Source organism: Periplaneta americana, chromosome 13 (assembly GCF_040183065.1).
Source record: "Periplaneta americana isolate PAMFEO1 chromosome 13, P.americana_PAMFEO1_priV1, whole genome shotgun sequence".
Taxonomy (NCBI): Eukaryota; Metazoa; Arthropoda; class Insecta; order Blattodea; family Blattidae; genus Periplaneta; species Periplaneta americana.
This window is the reverse complement of record NC_091129.1, coordinates 9,637,913-9,658,861: the sequence shown is the minus strand read 5'-3', so window position 1 is coordinate 9,658,861 and position 20,949 is coordinate 9,637,913. Positions and strand designations below refer to the sequence as shown.

Below are 20,949 nucleotides of genomic sequence, written 5' to 3'. Positions count from 1 at the left end.
AAGCCGTTAATTGCGAGTGCAATTCTTTTTAGAATGATTTTAAATGTGCCAAGAACACTTGAGCTGGTTTATGAGATATAATTCATTCTAGACATAAATTATGAAAACTTCTCGGAACTATCTGGAAAGAAAAATAGCTTTAAGATCAAGTAAATAATTCTTTCTCTACTATTTTTGATATTGTATATCTAAAACAAACAAGCATGTACTTAAATTGCAAAACAAATGATTTCTGAAAAAAAATAATGTTTTCACATTCACAAACATATAGTAAAACTTACGAAATACACGCATTTTCTGTACAGAAAAGATCATATCTCATAACCTTAATATTTTCAAATAATCACTCTAAAGGCCCATTCACAATGAAAATTAAACATACACATAACGTAAGCATAAAACCTTGTGTCCATGTTATTTAATGAAAGCATTGACAATGAATTACATAAGCATAAACTTAATCTTAATCATAAGACGTTAACATGAAAGTTTGCAAACTCCAAACTTTCATGCTTATGTTTATGCGATTTGGAAACAGTACACAAGCGGAAAGCGTGTTTTCACTTTTTGTTTAACATCTCATGGGCTTTGCCTACAGGCAATATTTTGATCTATTGGCCGTGATGATAGCTAGGCGCGCAACATGGAATCATATGACGAAAAATTGATTATTTTACATCTCCGTTTCTTTGATTTCAAGTATTGAAAGCCATATACTGATTCCATTGTAGTTATTAGAAACATAAATCGAATAGCTACATCGTCAGTCATTGTGCAATTCTCCATTTTTATGTAATAGATTCTGTAGTTTTGTTGATTCGGTATGTTTGTTTCCACACACGTGTTATGTTTACGTTATGTTTAATTTTCACTGTGAATGGGCCTTGGCTACTTAAGTTTGTGGCATATGTTTATGTGTTTATGTTAATGTTTACGTTATGTTTAATTTTCATTGTGAATGAGCCTTAACACTTACATAGCAAAACCGTACAAAATAATGGAAAAATAAGAGTTTCTTGTTTGCAGTTGTATTTACTTTACCATACTGTAGAATCATATACAAAACGTTCGCGAATTATTCTTAATACTTTGTTCTGCAAATATGTAGGTCTACTCTCTGTGAAAGGAGAAAATGCATTAAAAGGCCTGCTATTAGTACATTTTTCCGTAAAGTTAGAGTAGAGGAGAGATACTCGCACCTTTCCTGTTTCTGTGGACTTGAATTTTTAAAACTGTGATTTATTCACGTTTCATCAACAGCAATCTACATTATCGTGTTACAAATAGTCGGTAAACAATGCAATGAATATAATGAGAAGTTTAAAATGGCTATACAACATTGATATCGTTTGTAATACTGGGTGTTTATTTCAAAGTGTGTCATGACGTCACTGTTGTGAGTCAGCGATTTGAAGCGAGTTTCAGCTTTTATGTCAGAGAAGTTGCCTATTAATCAAGGCGTTCTTCAATCTGAACTTGAGAACGTGTACGGTATAACTTGAATGTCGTAGCAACAGATGGCGGTCTGTAAAGTCTGTGTGCTACCATAACCTCTTTCGAACTGTGTTCTGTGCGGGCAAGTCGTACGCAGGGTATTTGTTATCATCGATTGCGTACGGCAACATTCCACAACACAAATCAAATGCTCCGTGTCCATGTTGACCGTCCAAGTTAATGTCAACAAATACGTAAGTAATCGTTTTAACCCTCTCTCCATATCTCGACAGTAAGAAAAAAAAACTCACTTCAGTACGTGTTTCCAAACAGTTCATATTCTTGCCACTACTGGCGTTACCGTACGTATCGGTAAGTAATCTTCAGAATGAACGCCGTACTTGCTAGGCAACTTCTCTCGCATTTAGGTAATACGCCTCTGCGGAAGTGTAGGAAGATTGAATTCTCTAGGCTCATCGGCTAGCCACATGACGACATACAGCGAGCCATGACACATTTTGAACTGAACACCCAGTATTATGCATACGTTATAATTTTCTACATTTAAATATTTAGAATGTAAAAGTGAGAATACGTGATGAATGTGTTTTTATTAACTACCACAGTATCATTTACGAAGTATAATATTTTTTCGATCAATAATAAGAGTGAAAATAAATTTCAGAAGAGGACTAGAAGTACAAATAAAGCCTTTTCTAATAGCATATTTTTAATAAGAAATTTCACTATAAACTAGACAGGACATGAATTCAATGTATAAGCCCTGATCAGTACATAACAGATTGCTCAGTCTTATAGCTTTGACGACAACAACAACATATTCACGTCATCCGCATAGACAAGAAGCTGATGTAACCCGTTCAATTCCAAACCCTCTCTGTTATCCTGGACTTTCCTAATGGCACACTCTAGAGCAAAGTTAAAAAGTAAAGGTGATAGTGCATCTCCTTGCTTTAGCCCACAGTGAATTGGAAACGCATCTGACAGAAACTGACCTATACGAACTCTGCTGTACGTTTCACTGAGACACATTTTAATTAATCGAACTAGTTTCTTGGGAATACCAAATTCAATAAGAATATCATATAAAACTTCTCTCTTAACCGAGTCATATGCCTTTTTGAAATCTATGAATAACTGATGCACTGTACCCTTATACTCCCATTTTTTCTCCATTATCTGTTGAATACAAAATATCTGATCAATAGTTGATCTATTACGCCTAAAACTACACTGATGATCCCCAATAATTTCATCTATATATGGAGTTAATCTTCTCAAAAGAATATTGGACAAAATTTTGTACGGCGTCAACAAAAGTGATATTCCTCGAAAGTTACTACAGTTAGTCTTGTCCCTCTTCTTAATCTTTTAACCCTTCAGGTGTTCAAACTTTAAATGTTCGCTCCAGAAAATCTGCAAGAACTGAATATCATATTATACCTTGGAGCCAAAGAACTTTACACCTTCTACTTCAGTAATGTTAGGCGTGAACTCCAATTAAACCACCTTCAGCAGGTTCAGTACGGTGTCTTGGTCTGCATATTGCTCCTATCTTTTTGCAAGCTCAGAGTTTTAAAACTGACGTCGGCAAATTTTTCAAGCAGTCTGCCTTCTCGCTATTGTAGACAAGCTGAAGCAAGGAAGCTAAGTACTTTACTTCAACAGGATACTGTTTTTTTGTATCGAGTGTGACATACAGGACGTGTGACCGTGTGGGGTAAAATTATCGACAACGTATTGTGCAGTGTTCCAATTTGCTTCAGACATCAAGTTAAAAGCTTTTCAAATGTCCAGCTGTTTCAGTAATGTAAACCGATGTTGATAAGCGAATTTGTGGCATTTATTTCGTGTGTTTGAATCTCGTTATGTGGCGAAGAATTTTGATGATCTGTGTGTATTTCTATCGGAGTGCTGGCTAGATTTAAAAGTGCCATATTTCTCTAACAATGAATCGAAAGGACGACAGACATTCACTGCTTTAATATAAATTTGACTAACATTTTACGATTTTCTTTAAATAACTGTGTCATTTGAATGCGAAAACGATCTAAGTGATATTTTAATACCGTGTTATAAAGAGAAAGTGTACCATATAGGGTATTAGTTCTTGTCGATTGTAATCGACATGAAAAAATAAAGCCACTTGAAATGACTAAATGTGATCTGTACATAAACTAGTTTACACTAGTACTCCGTAAAACTAACTTTCTGATCTGTAAATAAATTAGTATACATTAATACTCCGTAAAACTAACTTTCTGATCTGTAAATAAACTAGTATACATTAATAGTCCGTAAAACTAACTTTCTGATCTGTAAATAAACTAGTTTACATTAATACTCCGTAAAACTAACTTTCTGATCTGTAAATAAACTAGTATACATTAATAGTCCGTAAAACTAACTTTCTGATCTGTAAATAAACTAGTATACATTAATACTCCGTAAAACTAACTTTCTGATCTGTAAATAAATTAGTTTACATTAATACTCCGTAAAACTAACTTTCTGATCTGTAAATAAACTAGTATACATTAATAGTCCGTAAAACTAACTTTCTGATCTGTAAATAAACTAGTTTACATTAATACTCCGTAAAACTAACTTTCTGATCTGTAAATAAACTAGTTTACATTAATACTCTGTAAAACTAACTTTCTGATCTGTAAATAAACTAGTTTACATTAATACTCCGTAAAACTAACTTTCTGATCTGTAAATAAATTAGTTTACATTAATACTCCGTAAAACTAACTTTCTGATCTGCAAATAAACTAGGTTATATTAATACTCCTTAAAACTAAGTTTCTGATATGGAAATAAACCAGTTTACATTAATACTCCGTAAAACTCACTTTCGTGATGATAAAAATTCTAGTGAACAGAAACATTTCTTTAACGCAATCTAGTTTGTCTTTCTAACTACATATTTATATTACGATTTTTGTTTTCAATAGAAAATTCTCATTTTGTAAAGACATAGTAAATAAAAAACCAAAGTACTGTATGTTTACAAAACTCTCTGTGCAATATTTCATGAGTTAAAGTTGTAACATTCTACTGGAGACATGATGTTATAATAGATACATTATAATTAATATTGTGGACATAACATGATGTGCAATATGTGATAGTGCCACATGAAAACACGGATATAACGATTCTATGGAAAAGCACTCAAAACAGAAAGCCGGGGCGCATGCCTTGAAGTGCGGAAGACGGAAATGAAAGTGACGACACTAGGCAATACGACAACATTTAAAATCCTTAAAAATGAAGGCTTTTATTCAAAATGTTATAAAGTACACGGAGCTTAGGTATATAAGTGGATAAGATTAGTTGTACTGTAGCACTGTAATGACCATAATGGGCCTGATATCTGCGGGTCGCATCGCCTTGACATACGGCGTCGGTTTCACGTTCATTCTCCTTGCTCGACTGTTCATTCAGCTCATGCGACCAGACATAGTAGACAAGGAGATGCGCCCAAAAGACCGCACCATTAACGCCATGTACAGTCATTACGACTTCATCGTCATCGGAGCAGGAAGTGCCGGTGCTGTAGTGGCTAGCCGCCTGTCCGAAATAGCCAACTGGACCGTCCTCCTGCTGGAAGCCGGAGAAGACGAACCGCTGCTCTCCGACATACCCCTGTTCATGCCAGCTCTTCAGCTGTCCTCCATGGACTGGCAATTTAAGACAGAGGCGTCGGGTGCCTTCTGCCTCGGCATGACAGAAGGTCGCTGTAACTGGCCACGTGGAAAAGTTCTCGGAGGCTCTAGCGTCTTGAACGCGATGTTATATATTCGAGGGAACGCTAAGGATTACGACCGTTGGGCCGCTCTTGGAAATTATGGGTGGAGTTTCGACGAGGTTCTTCCATATTTTATTAAGTCGGAGGATATGAGGATAGACGAACATATTGACTCCCCTTTCCACGGTCTGGGGGGGCCTCTAACTGTAGAAGAATTCGCCTATAAGACTCCCATTTCCAAGGCTTTCCTGGCAGCCGGAAAGGAGATGGGTTACGAGGTTAGAGACGTGAATGGAGAGAAGCAGACCGGGTTTATGATGTCACATGGGACTTTAAGACAAGGACTACGATGTAGCACCGCAAAAGCATTCCTACGGCCAGCGTCGAAGAGAGACAATCTTCATGTCAGCGTGCGATCTCACGTGACCAAGATTGTCATCAACCCCTGGACGAGGCAAGCTCAAGGCGTCATATTCAAGAAAAACAGAGATGGACCCAGAGTGGTAAGTAACTGTACAGGCGAGTAGTGGGTACAGTGAGACACAAAATATTAAGACATATGTATGCAAGTGATAATTCAAGTATTTTTAAAATCAAGTGCAATAGAAATATACATTAAAACATAGAGTACAATAATACATAAACAAAAATATTAATAAAGAACATAATATACAATACCTGTTTGTCAAAAAATGCAAATGTCTCACTGTTCCCATTCAGGAGGGTACAGTGAGACACCACAATGTCTATTAACGGACATTGAAATTATTTACATTTATTTCAAAAGAAAACAAAAACTTGCTGTCTCTTTATAGGCTTAGCCTTAGAGTAATTTTGATGTCTGACTTCGAAACCATTGAAAAATCTGGAACATTTGGAAAAGTGAATTTTCCATGACATTTCAAATTTTTGCGAAAAAATGAAATGAATTTTTGGTGACAACAAAGCTTATAACTATAAGAATTTAATTTAATTCTTTCTTATTTTTTAACATATTCTTAAATTTTGTTAATAATTTTTTATTTAAGAAATCATTAAAATGTAATGTATCTATTATTTTAAGCTATAGTTCCTAAATTGGTTACTTGTACGTTCATTTTTAATGTTAGTTATTGGTAAATGTAATATAATTACAGTTTGTTTTTGCAAATCATTGGTACATGGGAACAGTGAGACGTCTCAGTGTACGCTTCAACGGCATGTCTCACTGTTCCCTTTACGAATAGTTCGTTTAAAAATGGCGCCATCACTTCAAAATCAAAACAAGAAAGACGAAACTTTGCCAAACATAACCTCAAATCCCATAGTATTAGGTAACAAAACATTCATATTTCTATTTAATTTGTATATCCAATATAACCTTCATTAAACACAAGCCAAAATTTTACTTCTAGAGTGAAAAATTACGAATTATTTTTTCATCACTCACCTTTATAACTAGAATCAAGTATGAAAATACTGTTACTTTACTCATGAAACATACAACTCCACCGTTACCAACATCTCAACATCAAAATTTACCATCTAATAAAAATGTCTCACTATTCTCCTTGTCACTGTACCCACTTCTCCCCTACTACCAGGGCCTTATTCCAAAAACGTATAGTATGATACAATATAAATTGCAACAAAGTTATGGAGATGCAGCTGCCTGTTTCACAAAATTATGTATGACACCATACATTAGTAAATATGTACAAGTGATGTCCTACTAATGATGACGTACGAGTATATACCTACAGGGTGTTTGCATTTACACCTTACGTCTATAGTAAGGTTATGTCATCTCTCTCATTTATATTATTATCGTATTTAAGAAGCTGTGGAAAAATTAATGTTACTAAAATATTTTTCTAAACCTTGTTATCACAATATCTTGCAATTCTGATAGTTTTTAATGTATTTTTGTTAATATAGTGTGAGCACAGCTTCTTCCCAAAGCGATTCAAGTTTTTGGCTTCAGTGGTAATACCAATCTTAGTTGACAGATTACGGTAGCAACAATATTCTGTTCTTTCACCTCTATAGCACTTGATTTAAAACGTTCATTATATTCAAATTCTACTTATATATTTATTTCTTTATAAACTACATGGTATTCAATACCATCCCCATCATTTTTATTGCTACACTCTTAAATTCACTGAGCATATCGGGAATTAAATCAATGACTTTCCCAAAACACGTTATGGTTCATATAAAATATTTTTGCCCTGGTTGAGTGTTAGAGAAGGCCGTATGGCCTTAACTCTGCCAGGTTAAATAAACCATTATTATTACTATTTAGAAATGGCTTCTAAGGGTATATGTACGTGAACGACCATAAATATTGTCAGAAAATGCAGGCTCTAAATTTCTAAAATTTTATAAGGAAATTAACTCACAATTGGACAAAAATTACAAGGTACCACAAAAAGACTTATTGAACTTTAATATCTGATAAAAGTCTGAAAAAGGTTACTTCTTATATTTTTTAGAATTCACATTTTACTTTAAATTAAATTTTCCAATATTTGAAAATTTTCACACATATTATTTCACAACTCCACAACTGTTAGAGATACAAATCTGAAATTGTGTACGCTTATTTAACATGCATTTATGCAAAAGGTAGACTACATTAATGCCCATTTCTTTGAAAATAAAAAAATAGGTCATAAAACATTATGTAAATTTAAATATATTGTATATAGGACAAATAAAAATATTAATTGTATTAAACAACTCTACATGTCTGAGAGTAGTCTACTTTTCAGAAATAAGTGTTTATGACATGCAGAAAAAATATTAAAGATGCCAGAGAGACCATAACAACGTTATGGTTACCAAACGATGTAACTGCAGAATATTTTTCTTTTTTTATACTTTGATAAAAATGGTTTGAAAAATACTATTAATAACCCTTTTTATACTTTAATCAGATATTTAAATTCTAATAAGTCTTGTTATGGTACCTTGTAATTTTTGTCCAATTATGAGTTTATTTTCTTATAAAATTTTAGAAATTTAGAGCTTGCATTTTATGATAATATTTGTGGTCGTTTACGTACATATACCCTTATGGAACCCGCAGGTTCATTGGCGCCCTCACGTAAGCCCGCCATTCGTCCCTATCCTGTGAAAGATTAACCCAGTCTCTATCATCAAATTTATTTTGATATTATCCTCCCATCTACGTCTCGACCTCCCCAAAGATCTTTTTCCCTCCGGCCTCCCAACTAACACTCTATATGCATTTCTGGATTTGCCCATACGTGCTACATGTCCTGACCATCTCAAACGTCTGGATTTAATGTTTCTAATTATGTCAGATGAAGAATACAATGCGTACAGTTCTGCATTGTGTAACTTTCTGCATTCTCATGTAACTTCATCCCTTTTAGCCCCAAATATTTTCCTAAGAACCTTATTCTCAAACATTCTTAATCTCTGTTCCTCTCTCAAAGTGAGGGTCCAAGTTTCACAACATTATTATTAACCGATACTATTATTATTATTATTATTATTATTATTACTATTTCTAGAAAAGGAAACAAAAACAAGCAAATTGTATCAAACTTTTTTATTTTAAATATCTAAAAAAAAAATTAAATTAATGACATTACCGGTATTTATAATTCACTCTACATATAGGCGCTAAGAAATTAAACAAAAACTTACTTGTTTACCTATTAATTCACCTCTTATTAAAAACCCATAACTCGTAATTTCACCACCTACTCGTCGATATTTGAAAAGATCACTATTTTAATTATACGATTATTTCTTCTAATTACAATTTGTAACGAATTGGTACTTTGCTTGCTATTTAGACTACAGACTTGCGGCTGATCAGTATTGTACCACTCGTGTTTTGAAAGACTCGAACTGTGATCAAACAGATAGCGTGGTGGTGTCCGAAAGTTGATGCTGAATGAAAGTATTGAAACAATTTTATTGATTTGAAAGTACATAATGGCTCCTGTTATTCTTACGCTGATGGTACGGTGGTGATTTTCAGTGGTTTAACTTGGAAGGACACTTATAAACATGCTAATGTAGGTATAAATTTGATAAAAAACTGGCTTGATGCAAATTTGCTATCTCTAAATATAACTAAAACTACTTTGGTGCCATTTTCTTTAACAGTCTCTGGATTGAACAAATTGAAATCACTTTCTCATTTAAAATTAATAATCCACAACTCATTTTGTAAACGCTCTACAACCTGTAAATGCCCTTGCCTGAAAGAATCTGTAGATGTGAAATACCTGGGAATTATTGTTGATCAGCACTTGAAAAGGGGTAGACAAATCACCTTTTTATGTAACAGGATCCGTAAAACAATTTAAAAATTTGTAAACCTCCGCCATTACTTGCCTACTCATGTATTACGTTTGGTTTATTTGGCTATAGTTGAATCTCTTATCCAATATGGTATAACTGGATGGGGAGGCATTACAAGAACTGCTCTTCTTCCTCTAATTATGTTGCAAAAAAGTATAATCAAAATTTGTTTGAAAAGGCGACTGGATTATCCTACAAATTTTATCCATTCCGAATTGAATGTTTTTAGAATTGACCAAATTTGTAAATACTCTTTAATGAAATTCTATCATAAAAATAGAATGAAATTTGTAGCTCAGCACATGATCATAATACAAGACGAAATGAAATTCTTAATTTAGTTAAACCTAAATATTTCACATCTGCTGCTTTACTACACAATACAAATTATGGTCCACGTCTATATAATTCGATAATAAAATTTCATCAAGAATTGACTACTTTAAGCAACGAAATTTTCAGATCCAGAATTAAAAAAATTATATGACAGATTTCCCTATATTTACACAGTATTAAGTACCATGTATTGTAAAACAAGTTTATATCTATCCTAAGTATATTTTTTCTATATTATCTTGGTTACTATATCAACATGACCTGTACTAATTATACTACTAATAATAATTTAATATTAATCCCAATCTCAGCATCGTCTCTTTTTTCACTCAGTTATTACTACTATTATTATTTACTAATTTTATTATCATCTTTATGTGACCTTTTTTCTTAAGTATTTTGTCTACAAAGTATGTATATTTGTGCGAGATCGTGCGTATTTGCTTGCTTTCCGCACAAAACCAATACGCGGTAAGTGTGAAATACCACATTCAGTATTCCCAACGTAACACACATAACAATTTCTCTCTTCTTACCGCTTAAGCGCCATATTCATTTTACTGCTTTAGACTTTTAACATATTATTTTAGAGACGTTTAACATAGTAATAATTATAAATTGGAAACTTACCACTGCAATTTCACCTAAATTGCACTGTTAATTATTGTTTTTAAATATTTGCAAAAATTAAGTAAACTCTACAACACCACAAAAATTACTGAATTTGTAATGCAAGTAACATTAAGGAAGCCGTGAAAAAAAATCAACAAGATTCCAGATGCCGATGTTATTAGTGCAATATGTTATATAAATAATTTTCTTAAAGTATTAAAATGAAAAATAAATCATTACATAACCATACCGTTTGTTTTAAGTTCGCATTTATAGACTGGGGGGAAAAAAAAGACAGACGTATATCACGGCCTGCTGGAATATAGTAAACACAGAAAACATTTTATAGCAACAATGTTGAAGATAGATATTTTTGTTTTTAAAAGTTGCCGTCATTGAACAGAAACCAAGATGGAGATTTCATTGCAACTAATTAGAAATTCCTCTTTCAGGTATGTAATAAACGATCTTCGCACAAAATAATGTACGATACACGAGCGGTATGTTTGTTTTCATGTTCTCGGAAATTACTTTTCGCTTTTTCAATCCTTTCCTCGAACATGAAAACATCAACATACCGCTCTTATAACGCATATTACTATTATGTAACGTAACTGTCCCCGAACACGAGCTTTGCTCTTTCGGGGTACTCTAATGTAACGTTCTTTTTAATTGCCATAGCTGTACATTGTATCATAGGTCTACATACCCAAAATGTCTTACCAGTAATAAATTGTAACCTTGATTTTCATTTGTCCACTCAGTTTTTAATATATTTTCTATACGTTGTGAACTTCACTCAGTTAATGTTTCAACTTTTTGAAAAAAAAAAATAAATAAAAATTATCACCACATTCTGTTGCGTTGTATTCGTAAGAACTTACTAAGATTTCTTTGTTGCTTCATAAGCAATTTATTTTACCGTTTCAAAATTGTTTATTGTAAACCGTTTTACGGTAAAATCCTTTATTACTTCATTGAATCCTAATGTCTGATTCCTTTACCTGTAGTTACATTTTCTCTTGGCTCACAATTTCAATATTTGAAATCGTTTTCAAAATAGGCGTCTGATATAAATGTGACAACACCATTGCAAACGTACAATATTTTGATCTGTAGTATCTCAAGTATTGTGACGTTTGTTATGAAGTATTTTGTTTAAATCTATAAAGCACTAAAGTCTGGTGCATTAAAATGCTTTCTCAGTCATGTAGGTATTATGGTAAAAAAGAAGAGTGATATCTACAAGAGCTTGTTCGTAGTTTAGGATGACTGTTTTAAAGTGTTTTCGTGTACTTAATTTTCTTTTAGTTTCAGTACTGAACTCAGAAGACGCATTTTAACACTATTATCTGTTTCGCTTCCACAATCTCTTTTGAAGACTGCCATCATGGGAAGCATTTTACTTAAGAATTATTTTTGAAATATCGTCTCATAGAAGCAAATACCTTACTATAATAATACCGGACAGCTAGCAGTTTTGCGTGCGAACGACGCTGGTGCTGCTACCTACCTGCCGGTGTGGAGATACTCGCGAAACAAGCTGTAATCAACTGCAATGTATATTGTTGCTGGGCTAGTTAGTAGTTTTATTAATCAGTGCTGTGTTAAAATGTCAGGGTGTATATGTACTGTTTAGAATTGTGACAATTGCAGCATTACAAATTGCTCCAAATCGTACTTTCGATTTCCGACAGTTCATAAAACGTAAGTCAACAACATTCTTCTTTAGCAGACCTAATTCCTTCGTCTTTGTGTTGATAGAAAAATACAAATTAGTTAATTTTATTTAGACCTAATAAATGAATAGGAGTTAAAATGTATTGGATTTTAAGGTTTTATCAAATTAAGTTTTATTGTTGTCCACATGCCTTTACTAATTATTACAAGCATCAGATTGCTAACAATTTTATATTTGCAGTTGTCAGCAATGCGTATATAAAGCATTATTGTAAATTCATTCCTAATATCAGATTGATTTTGTCTCGGTAAACCAAAGAAGAAATATGTAACAATTAATTACGGAAAGTAATGCAATATTTCTCATAATATGCACCTTTGATATAAGATAATAATTTTACATTAAATATTATTCAACATTTCTTAAGTGTTTCATACATAATTCCACATTAGTAACTCACGTTTTAAACAATAGTCCGAATATCGCTATGTTAATATTTGTATATGTGGACGTAATTCCATCCCTCTCCGCTAGATGTCAGGTCCGCGATATTTCGCACTCACGCCAATGCTGCTATAGTCACGACGCTGTTATTCCCGGCGTGACTCCTCCTCTTTGCTTACGCCTTAGGAAGTGAAGGCTCTATAAACTCTAGGTAGGTAGTATCGTTCGCCATTTTTGTTCTTTCGTTGCCGAGCTACCAGACGAGGAATCTATTTGCCGCACTGTAAAGTGATGTAGTGAAGTTATGAAAGATGATCTTAGTGATAGTATTTACAATTTTCTATCGTTTATTTTTTCTGAGTGTTGATTGTGGTTAAGAAATTAATGATCAATCTAAAGTGAACTAGATACTCATGTCAAGATTTAATAAGATTATAATGTCGTGCATTAGGTAGAAAAAAGATCCCAATGAGTATAACCGGGTGGAGTGTTACGAGTTAGATGTAATGTAGAAAGACGGAATTATGTATAAATTTAGTTAGAAAGATTAGAATGCTGAAAGGAACGTAAGTGTGTAAGCAAACAGATGGTGGACATTTAAGATCATTAAGAAGAAATTGACTGTTTGGAGTTGGGTTAATAGCGAGAGTAGATGAGTTATGAGTTTAACAGCTGTCGGGATTGCATGATAATTGTAGTTATATTAATAGAAAGTTATGGTGAAACCCGTATACATAAGTTGTGGTACACCATAACTAATATTAATGTTGATGACAAATAAATATCTATCTATCCTCAATCTATTTGCCGCATTGTTAAACCTTATCATGTCGTAGCTCCTATGGTAATAAATCAAACACATTGTAACTGAGCAAATAATTGAGCGGCAAATAACGTCCTAGTGTGCTTTCTGCGAACGCCAACGAAAGAGTGAAAATGGCGGGCGGATGTCTATACTAATAATAAATCTGTAGCCGAAATTTTTCTGGTAATTTTCGATTTTCCAAAAATAATTGGTCCTAACATATACAATTAACCACCCTGAAACCGAAAATCGCTTTTTTGACATTTTTGTTTGTATGTCTGTCTGTCTGTATGTTACCTTTTCACGCGATAATGGCTGAACGAATTTCGATGAAAATTGGAATATAAATTAAGTTCGTTGTAACTTAGATTTTAGGCTATATGGCATTCAAAATACATTATTTAAAAGGGGGGTTATAAGGGGGCCTGAATTAAATAGATCGAAATATCTCGCTTATTATTGATTTTTGTGAAAAATGTTACATAACAAAAGTTACTTTGAAAATAATTTGCGATAAGTTTTGTTCCTTGAAAAATTTTTATAGGACTGATATTTAATGAGATAAATGAGTTTTAAAATAAAAATAACTGCCATCTAAGGCCGTGTAATGAATTAAAAAACAAATGACTTCGTCTATAAGGGGCCTTGGACAGCAACAATCGAAAGCTATGAAAGATAGCCTACAGATAATGTTTCTGTGTTTGTATGAAGTAATATCAGAAGCTAAATTAACCGATTTGTATAATTAATTATTAATTCACCATTGGAAAGTGTAGTTTCTCTAGATGGACATAATGCTATAATGTTATTACAGTAACTTCTGAGTGAATCGAGGACAGGCAAGATTAAAATAGCTTCTTATGCACAGAAAACTTGATAGGCTATTCTGTACATTCGTTTCCTGTATTTCCTAAAATAATTTTTATGACCAAATGAGTGATCTCGGGATCAAAATGATCGCATTTTAATTATGCAAATACAATTTAAATTAAGTAACATAATAAAAGATTTATCCTTATATCAAACACGAATGTTCCCTGGATCAAATGTCTTATTTTAATTATGTAATTACTTTATGTAATTAATTTCTAACGGGTGCAGCGGAGCGCACGGGTACGGCTAGTATCAAAAATTTATCGAGCCTTAGGAAGTGAATTACGTAATCAGCAGCGAATCACAAGACGCACACGTTTAAATGTAGCCGACCTACAACGTGATTGGCTGCCGGAAATAAGAGCGACGGGACTATAGTATATTATTATTACAGTAAGGTATTTGGTAGAAGTGCTGATGTTGCATTACCACAGCGGTGCACGGAGTGAATACCACCAGACCACGATGTTGCAGGTGTTCGCTAACAAGGAAATCATCCTGTCGGCAGGATCAATCCAGTCCCCTCAACTTCTGATGGTCTCTGGAGTGGGACCAAGTGGCCATCTACAGGAAATGGGCATTCTTCCAATCTTGGACGTGCCAGCGGTGGGCGAGAATTTACAGGATCACGTCGCGATAGGAGGAACCGTCTATCTTATCGACAGTCCAGCTTACATGGGCTACACGGGAGCCAGCTTCGTTCTCCCGAAAGCGCTGACGTTGACCTCTATATACGACTTCGCCCTGCACAGACGAGGACCTCTCTACGCTCTACCCGAAGCAGAGGTCATGGCTTTCATTAACTCCAAGTGAGTGAAATTGGCAGTGCAGTGTTTCCTAAAGCATGCGTCTTATAAGATCAATAAACATTTTAATTTGGTCCTCGACAAAAGGAAAGAAGCCTATTTATATATTTACTTATTTACAGACGTGGACAAATTATTAGCAAAATTGAAGATTTTTATAAGTTATTTTTACAAAATATGATTCTTCAGTTTAGACTACAGTTGGCATTTTTGCATATTTCCAAATTATTAGCAAAATTGAAGATTTTTATTACATATTTTTACAAAATATGATTCTTCAGTTTAGACTACAGTTGGCATTTTTGCATATTTCCAAATTATTAGCAAAATTGAAGATTTTTATTATGTATTTTAAAAAATTTTACTCTTAAATTTAAGCTGCAGTTGACATTTGGGATATTTCCAAATTATTAGCAAAACTGAAGATTTTTATGTTATATTTTTACAAAATTTGACTCTTCAACTTAAACTGTAGTTGACATTTTTGCATATTTACAAATTATTAGCAAAATATAAAGATTTTTATTATATATTTTTACAAAATTTTACTCTTCAATTTAAACTGTAGTAAACATTTTTGCATATTTACAAATTATTAGCAAAATATGAAGATTTTATTATATATTTTTACAAAATTTGACTCTTCAAATTAAACTATAGTTGGAATTTTTGCATATTTCCAAATTATTAGCAAAACTGAAGATTTTAATTTTATATTTTTACAAAATTTGACTCTTCAATTTAAACAGCAGTTGACTTTTTTGCATATTTACAAATAATTAGCAAAATATGAAGATTTTTATTACATATTTTTTACAAAATTTGACTCTTCAATTTAAACTACAGTTGACATTTTTGCAATTTCTATCTATTGTAATGATAGAAATATGCAAAATTGTCAACTGTAGTCTGAATTGAAAAGAAATTTTGTAAACAGAATTATCATAAAAATCGTCAATTTTGTTAATAATTTGTCCACGTCTGTATTTATTTATTTATTTTACAGAGGTTCATTGCCGCCCTCACATAAGCCCGCCATCGGTCCCTATCCTGAGCAAGATTAATCCAGTCTCCATCATCATATCCCACCTCCCTCAAATCCATTTTAATATTATCTTCCCATTTACGTCTCGGCCTCCCTAAAGGTCTTTTTCCCTCCGGCCTCCCAACTAACACTCTATATGCATTTCAGGATTCGCCCATACGTGCTAAATGCCCTGCCCATCTCAAACGTCTGGATTGAATGTTGCTAATTATGTCAGGTGAAGAATACAATGCGTGCAGATCTGTGCTGTGTAACTTTCTTCATTCTCCTGTAACTTCAACCTCTCTTAGCCCAAAAAATTTACTAAGCACCTTATTCTCAAACACCTTTAACCTATGTTCCTCTCTCAAAGTGAGAGTCCAAGTTTCACAACCATAAAGAACAACAAGAAATTCTAACTTTCAGATTTTTTGACAGCAGACTGGATGATAAAAGCTTCTCAACCGGATAATAACAGGCATTTCCCATATTTATTCTGTGTTTAATTTCCTCCCGAGTATCATTTATATTTGTTACTGTTGGTCCCAGGTATTTGAATTTTTCCTCCTCTTCAAAAGATAAATTTCCAATTTATATATTTCTATTTCGTACAATATTCTCGTCACGAGACATAATCATATACTTGGTCTTTTCGGGATTTACTTCCAAACCTATCTCTTTACTTGCTTTAAGTAAAATTCCCGTGTTTTCCCTAATCGTTTGTGGACTTTTTCTTAACATATTCACATCATCAGCATAGACAAGAAGCTGATGTAACCCATTCAATTCCAAACCCTGCCTGTTATCCTGGACTTTCATAACGGCATACTCTAGAGCAAAGTTAAAAAGTAAAGGTGATAGTGCATCTCCTTGCTTTAGCCCGCAGTGAATTGGAAACGCATCAGACAGAAACTCACCTATACGGACTCTGCTGTACGTTTCACTGAGACACATTTTAATTAATCGAACTAGTTTCTTGGGAATACCAAATTCAATAAGAATATCATAAAACTTCTCTCTTAACTGAGTCATACGCGTTTTTGAAATCTATGAATAACTGATGCACTGTACCCTTATACTCCCATTTTTATTATTATTATTATTATTATTATTATTATTATTATTATTATTATTATTATTAATATTAGTTTCTGTATTGGTCATCAGTCGTCAATCTCATATCTCATATCCATCGTACGCTTACGACTATTTTGACTAATTGTACGAGGTACGACCGAACTTTAAGTCGTACGCAATTTTGTACGACTATTTTACTGACTAATTTACTGAAGGGACAAAATTATTTTGGAACTGACAAAGTCGGACTATAATAAAAAAATAAGTTAATTTGCCCCTTTTCTAGACAACTTTTCTTCATTCAGTATGTCATTGATTAATATCCCTGATCACACATATATATGCTTTAAAGGGATAAAAGATGCTTTGAAAATAAATATGGTGACTACACTTGCCATGCAAATCATAAATTCGTCATCTTGAGCTCCAGGTTTCATGTACGGTACGGTTATACCAAAGTAACACGAGTTCAGAGCTCTGCTAGCTTCACTGTATGTTCAGCAATGGAAGTATTTTTTTATTAATGAAATAGTACCGCGCTAGGATTAAGAAATCTAGACGCGCTGACATTTTTGCGGTGTCGGATTTGAGTCGACTGCAGGTGGATAAATTTGATGTAATCATCAGCTGCCGCACTGATTGATATTAAATATCTGCTGTTGCGCCGGCCAAAGATAAAGTTTCTGCTGGCTGTTGTTTCCGACCAAGCGTCATCGTGCATGCTTTACCGAAAATGACAGTGTTGATGAAGAAATGGTAATTTGAATGCTAAATGCCATTGTGGATATCAACTATAAGTACTAAAATTCTTGATTGATTGGAGAAATGGATAGGAAATGCTGGAGAATGCTGGGTTTGCAGTGAAAGAATTGCCCTTGGACAGAACACAATGAATGAATATAAATTTATAGGCCTATGGACCACTTTTTTTGGGGGTGTTAAGTGAAATATATTTGTACGCATTATCTATAAAATAGTAAAATGATGAATGTACGGCAATTTTATGCTAAAGTACGACATTTTTCATAAGTTGGTACGACGATTGCGTTTCATTTATCTGCAAATCCTGGTTCCTTCCAAAATTATACGCACAAATTAACAAGTGCGTACAATATCACTGGGACCACTCCTCCATTCTTCCTGTATTCCGCAGGTACGCGAACGAGACCGAAGACTGGCCGGACGTACAGCTGCTCCTGGCGTCGTATGCCGATAATACAGACGGCGGAATATTCGGCAAGAGAGACAACGGCCTGACCGATGAGTATTACGCCGCCATGTATGAACCAATTCTATACGAGGACGCATACTCCGTCATACCACTGCTTCTCAGACCCAGAAGTCGAGGAAGGATTCGTCTGAAGAGCAGGGATCCCCAGGAACCTCCCCTAATCTACCCCAACTACTTCCACCATCCTCAGGACTTAGCTGTACTAGTAAGTGTATCATATTTGATATCTTAACGACAGTAGACCTGGGATTTTTAGGTTCAAAAAATCTTACTTCGGCACTTGGTAAAATTTGTTTATAACTTATAGTCAGTTTACAATGCCTTTTGACATTTTCTGACAGCCAAATATTAATTTACAGTCACTGATAAATGTATCGCACTGCAAGATACCACTCCCCTCTATCCCTTCATAGGTCTTCTCCTAATTGTCTTCTTTCCATAGCTTCCAGAACGCCGTTTTTCCATGTTGTCATAGGTCTTCCTCTTTTTCTTCTTCTTGATGGGGTCCAATGAAATGCCAACCTTGGTAATCTTTCCGTATTCACTCGCAAGATATCCTCATACCATATTAGTTGTTTTGTGAAAATATCCTCTACAATATCATTCTTAACTTGCATTTTCTCTCTGATTATATCGTTTCTAATTTTATCTCTTCTTGAAATACCTGCTGATCGTCTCCAATAATCCATTTCTAAGGCCAAAAATTCATTTTTGAATGCGTTTTGCAATTACCAAGTTTCTGCCCCATATAAAATTGTACTTCTCACAACTGATTCATAAATTTTATGTTTAGTTTCAATTCTGATTTTATTGTCCCATAATACTTGACTAAGAGTGGATATTGCATATTTTCTTTTTTTCAAACGTTCTTTAATTTCTACATGGTTTCTTCCATCATCTGTGATTGTAACACCTAAATATTTGTATTTATTACTATATTTAATAACACCTTTATTTTCAAGTATGAGATTTTGTTTCTTTTCCCCAATGACCATATGATGAGATTTTTCAAAATTAAATTTTAATCCAGAATTTTCATATTCTTCAATGAGTTTCCTGCTCATGTATTCAATATCATCATAGTCTTCTACTAGTACAATTTGATCATCAGCAAATTGTAGAGTATATATATATATATATATATATATATTTGTCACCAACCAAAACACCCATATGCCCACATTTCTTCTTCCATTGGCTTTATTCCGATGCAAAATAGGTTCTAAAATGACAAAATAAGTTTCTGAACAATTATTATTACATTCAGTGGCGTACGCAGAAGTTTGTCAAGGGATGGTCATTATTAAAATTGTTTACAATTTACATTATCTGTATTTTAAATTTGGTTTATTATTATTATTATTATTATTATTATTATAAATTTTACAAATATAAATGATACTCGGGAGGAAATTAAACACAGAATAAATATGGGAAATGCCTGTTATTATTCGGTTGAAAAGCTTTTGTCATTTAGTCTGCTGTCAAAAAATCTGAAAGTTGGAATTTATAAAACAGTTATATTACCGGTTGTTATGTATGGTTGTGAAACTTGGACTATTACTTTGAGAGAGTAACAGAGATTAAGGGTCTTTGAGAATAAGGTTCTTAGGAAAATATTTGGGCCTAAGAGGGATGAAGTTACAGGAGAATGGAGAAAGTTACACAACACAGAACTGTACGCATTGTATTCTTCACCTGACATAATTAGGAACATTAAATCCAGATGTTTGAGATGGGCAGGGCATGTAGCATGTAGGTGCCTAAAAGTTAGTTTTTAAGTGACTAAATTCCAAGGTCTACTTGTAAATAAAGCAAGAGATGGAAAGTAATTACTTTTTAAAGAAGCAGATATTAAATTTTTCTTCACAGATCGAAGGAGCTAAGTTCGGCTTCGCTTTGAGCAAGACCAGGAGAATGCAGAGACTGTCTGCTCGCATTAATCATCTGAAAATCGCTGGATGCAAGAACTTGGACTTCCTGTCGGACGAGTACTGGAAATGTGCGGCACGCCATTACACCATGACCATCTACCACCCGGTGGGAACGTGCAAGATGGGGCCTCCGACCGACCCGAACGCCGTGGTGGACCCCAGACTCCGAGTGTACGGCATCGGCGGCCTGCGGGTGGTGGACGCGTCCATCATGCCTCACATCGTGTCCGGCAACACGAATGCCCCGACCATCATGATAGCCGAAAAGGCCGCAGACATGATCAAAGAAGACTGGCTGCCTTATTGTGAACAAGAGCGTTATCCTCGCTATGGCTAGTTGACGAAGATTATGCAATGATAACTAGCTGTCTGCCATCATTTAGAGACAGATTATAAACTGAAGGTTTGCATGGAGGATTTTCTTGCTCTATTGCAAAAATTAATTATTACACTTCACTTCTTTTGTTTTATTTATAATTTTTGCTAAAGAGCAGGTCTTTTATTGCAAACCGAGCATTCTCCAATCTACCCTGAATCTACCCTTTTTAGGGGGATTGCATTTTTTATCCGCCACACATTTGTTGGTGA

At 34.0% G+C, this 20,949-nt stretch overlaps 1 protein-coding gene across 1 annotated transcript; it reads left to right on the top strand.

Annotated features, from left to right (window-relative positions):
- The first annotated feature begins 2,699 nt into the window (after positions 1-2,699).
- LOC138712638 (glucose dehydrogenase [FAD, quinone]-like) lies at positions 2,700-20,698 on the top strand. The gene is made up of 4 exons (XM_069844604.1): positions 2,700-5,715; positions 14,764-15,098; positions 18,350-18,632; positions 20,300-20,698. The coding sequence occupies exons 1-4, from the start codon at positions 4,816-4,818 to the stop codon at positions 20,696-20,698; spliced, it is 1,917 nt and encodes a 638-aa protein (XP_069700705.1). The 5' UTR covers positions 2,700-4,815.
- The last annotated feature ends 251 nt before the right edge of the window (positions 20,699-20,949 follow it).

Coding starts and splice junctions, on each gene's coding strand:
- LOC138712638 (XM_069844604.1), top strand. CDS start 4,816: ATGACCATAATGGGCCTGATATCTGCGGGTCGCATCGCCTTGACATAC. Junction 5,716..14,763: donor ACAGAGATGGACCCAGAGTG/GTAAGTAACTGT, acceptor ACGATGTTGCAG/GTGTTCGCTAACAAGGAAAT. Junction 18,633..20,299: donor CTCAGGACTTAGCTGTACTA/GTAAGTGTATCA, acceptor TTTTCTTCACAG/ATCGAAGGAGCTAAGTTCGG.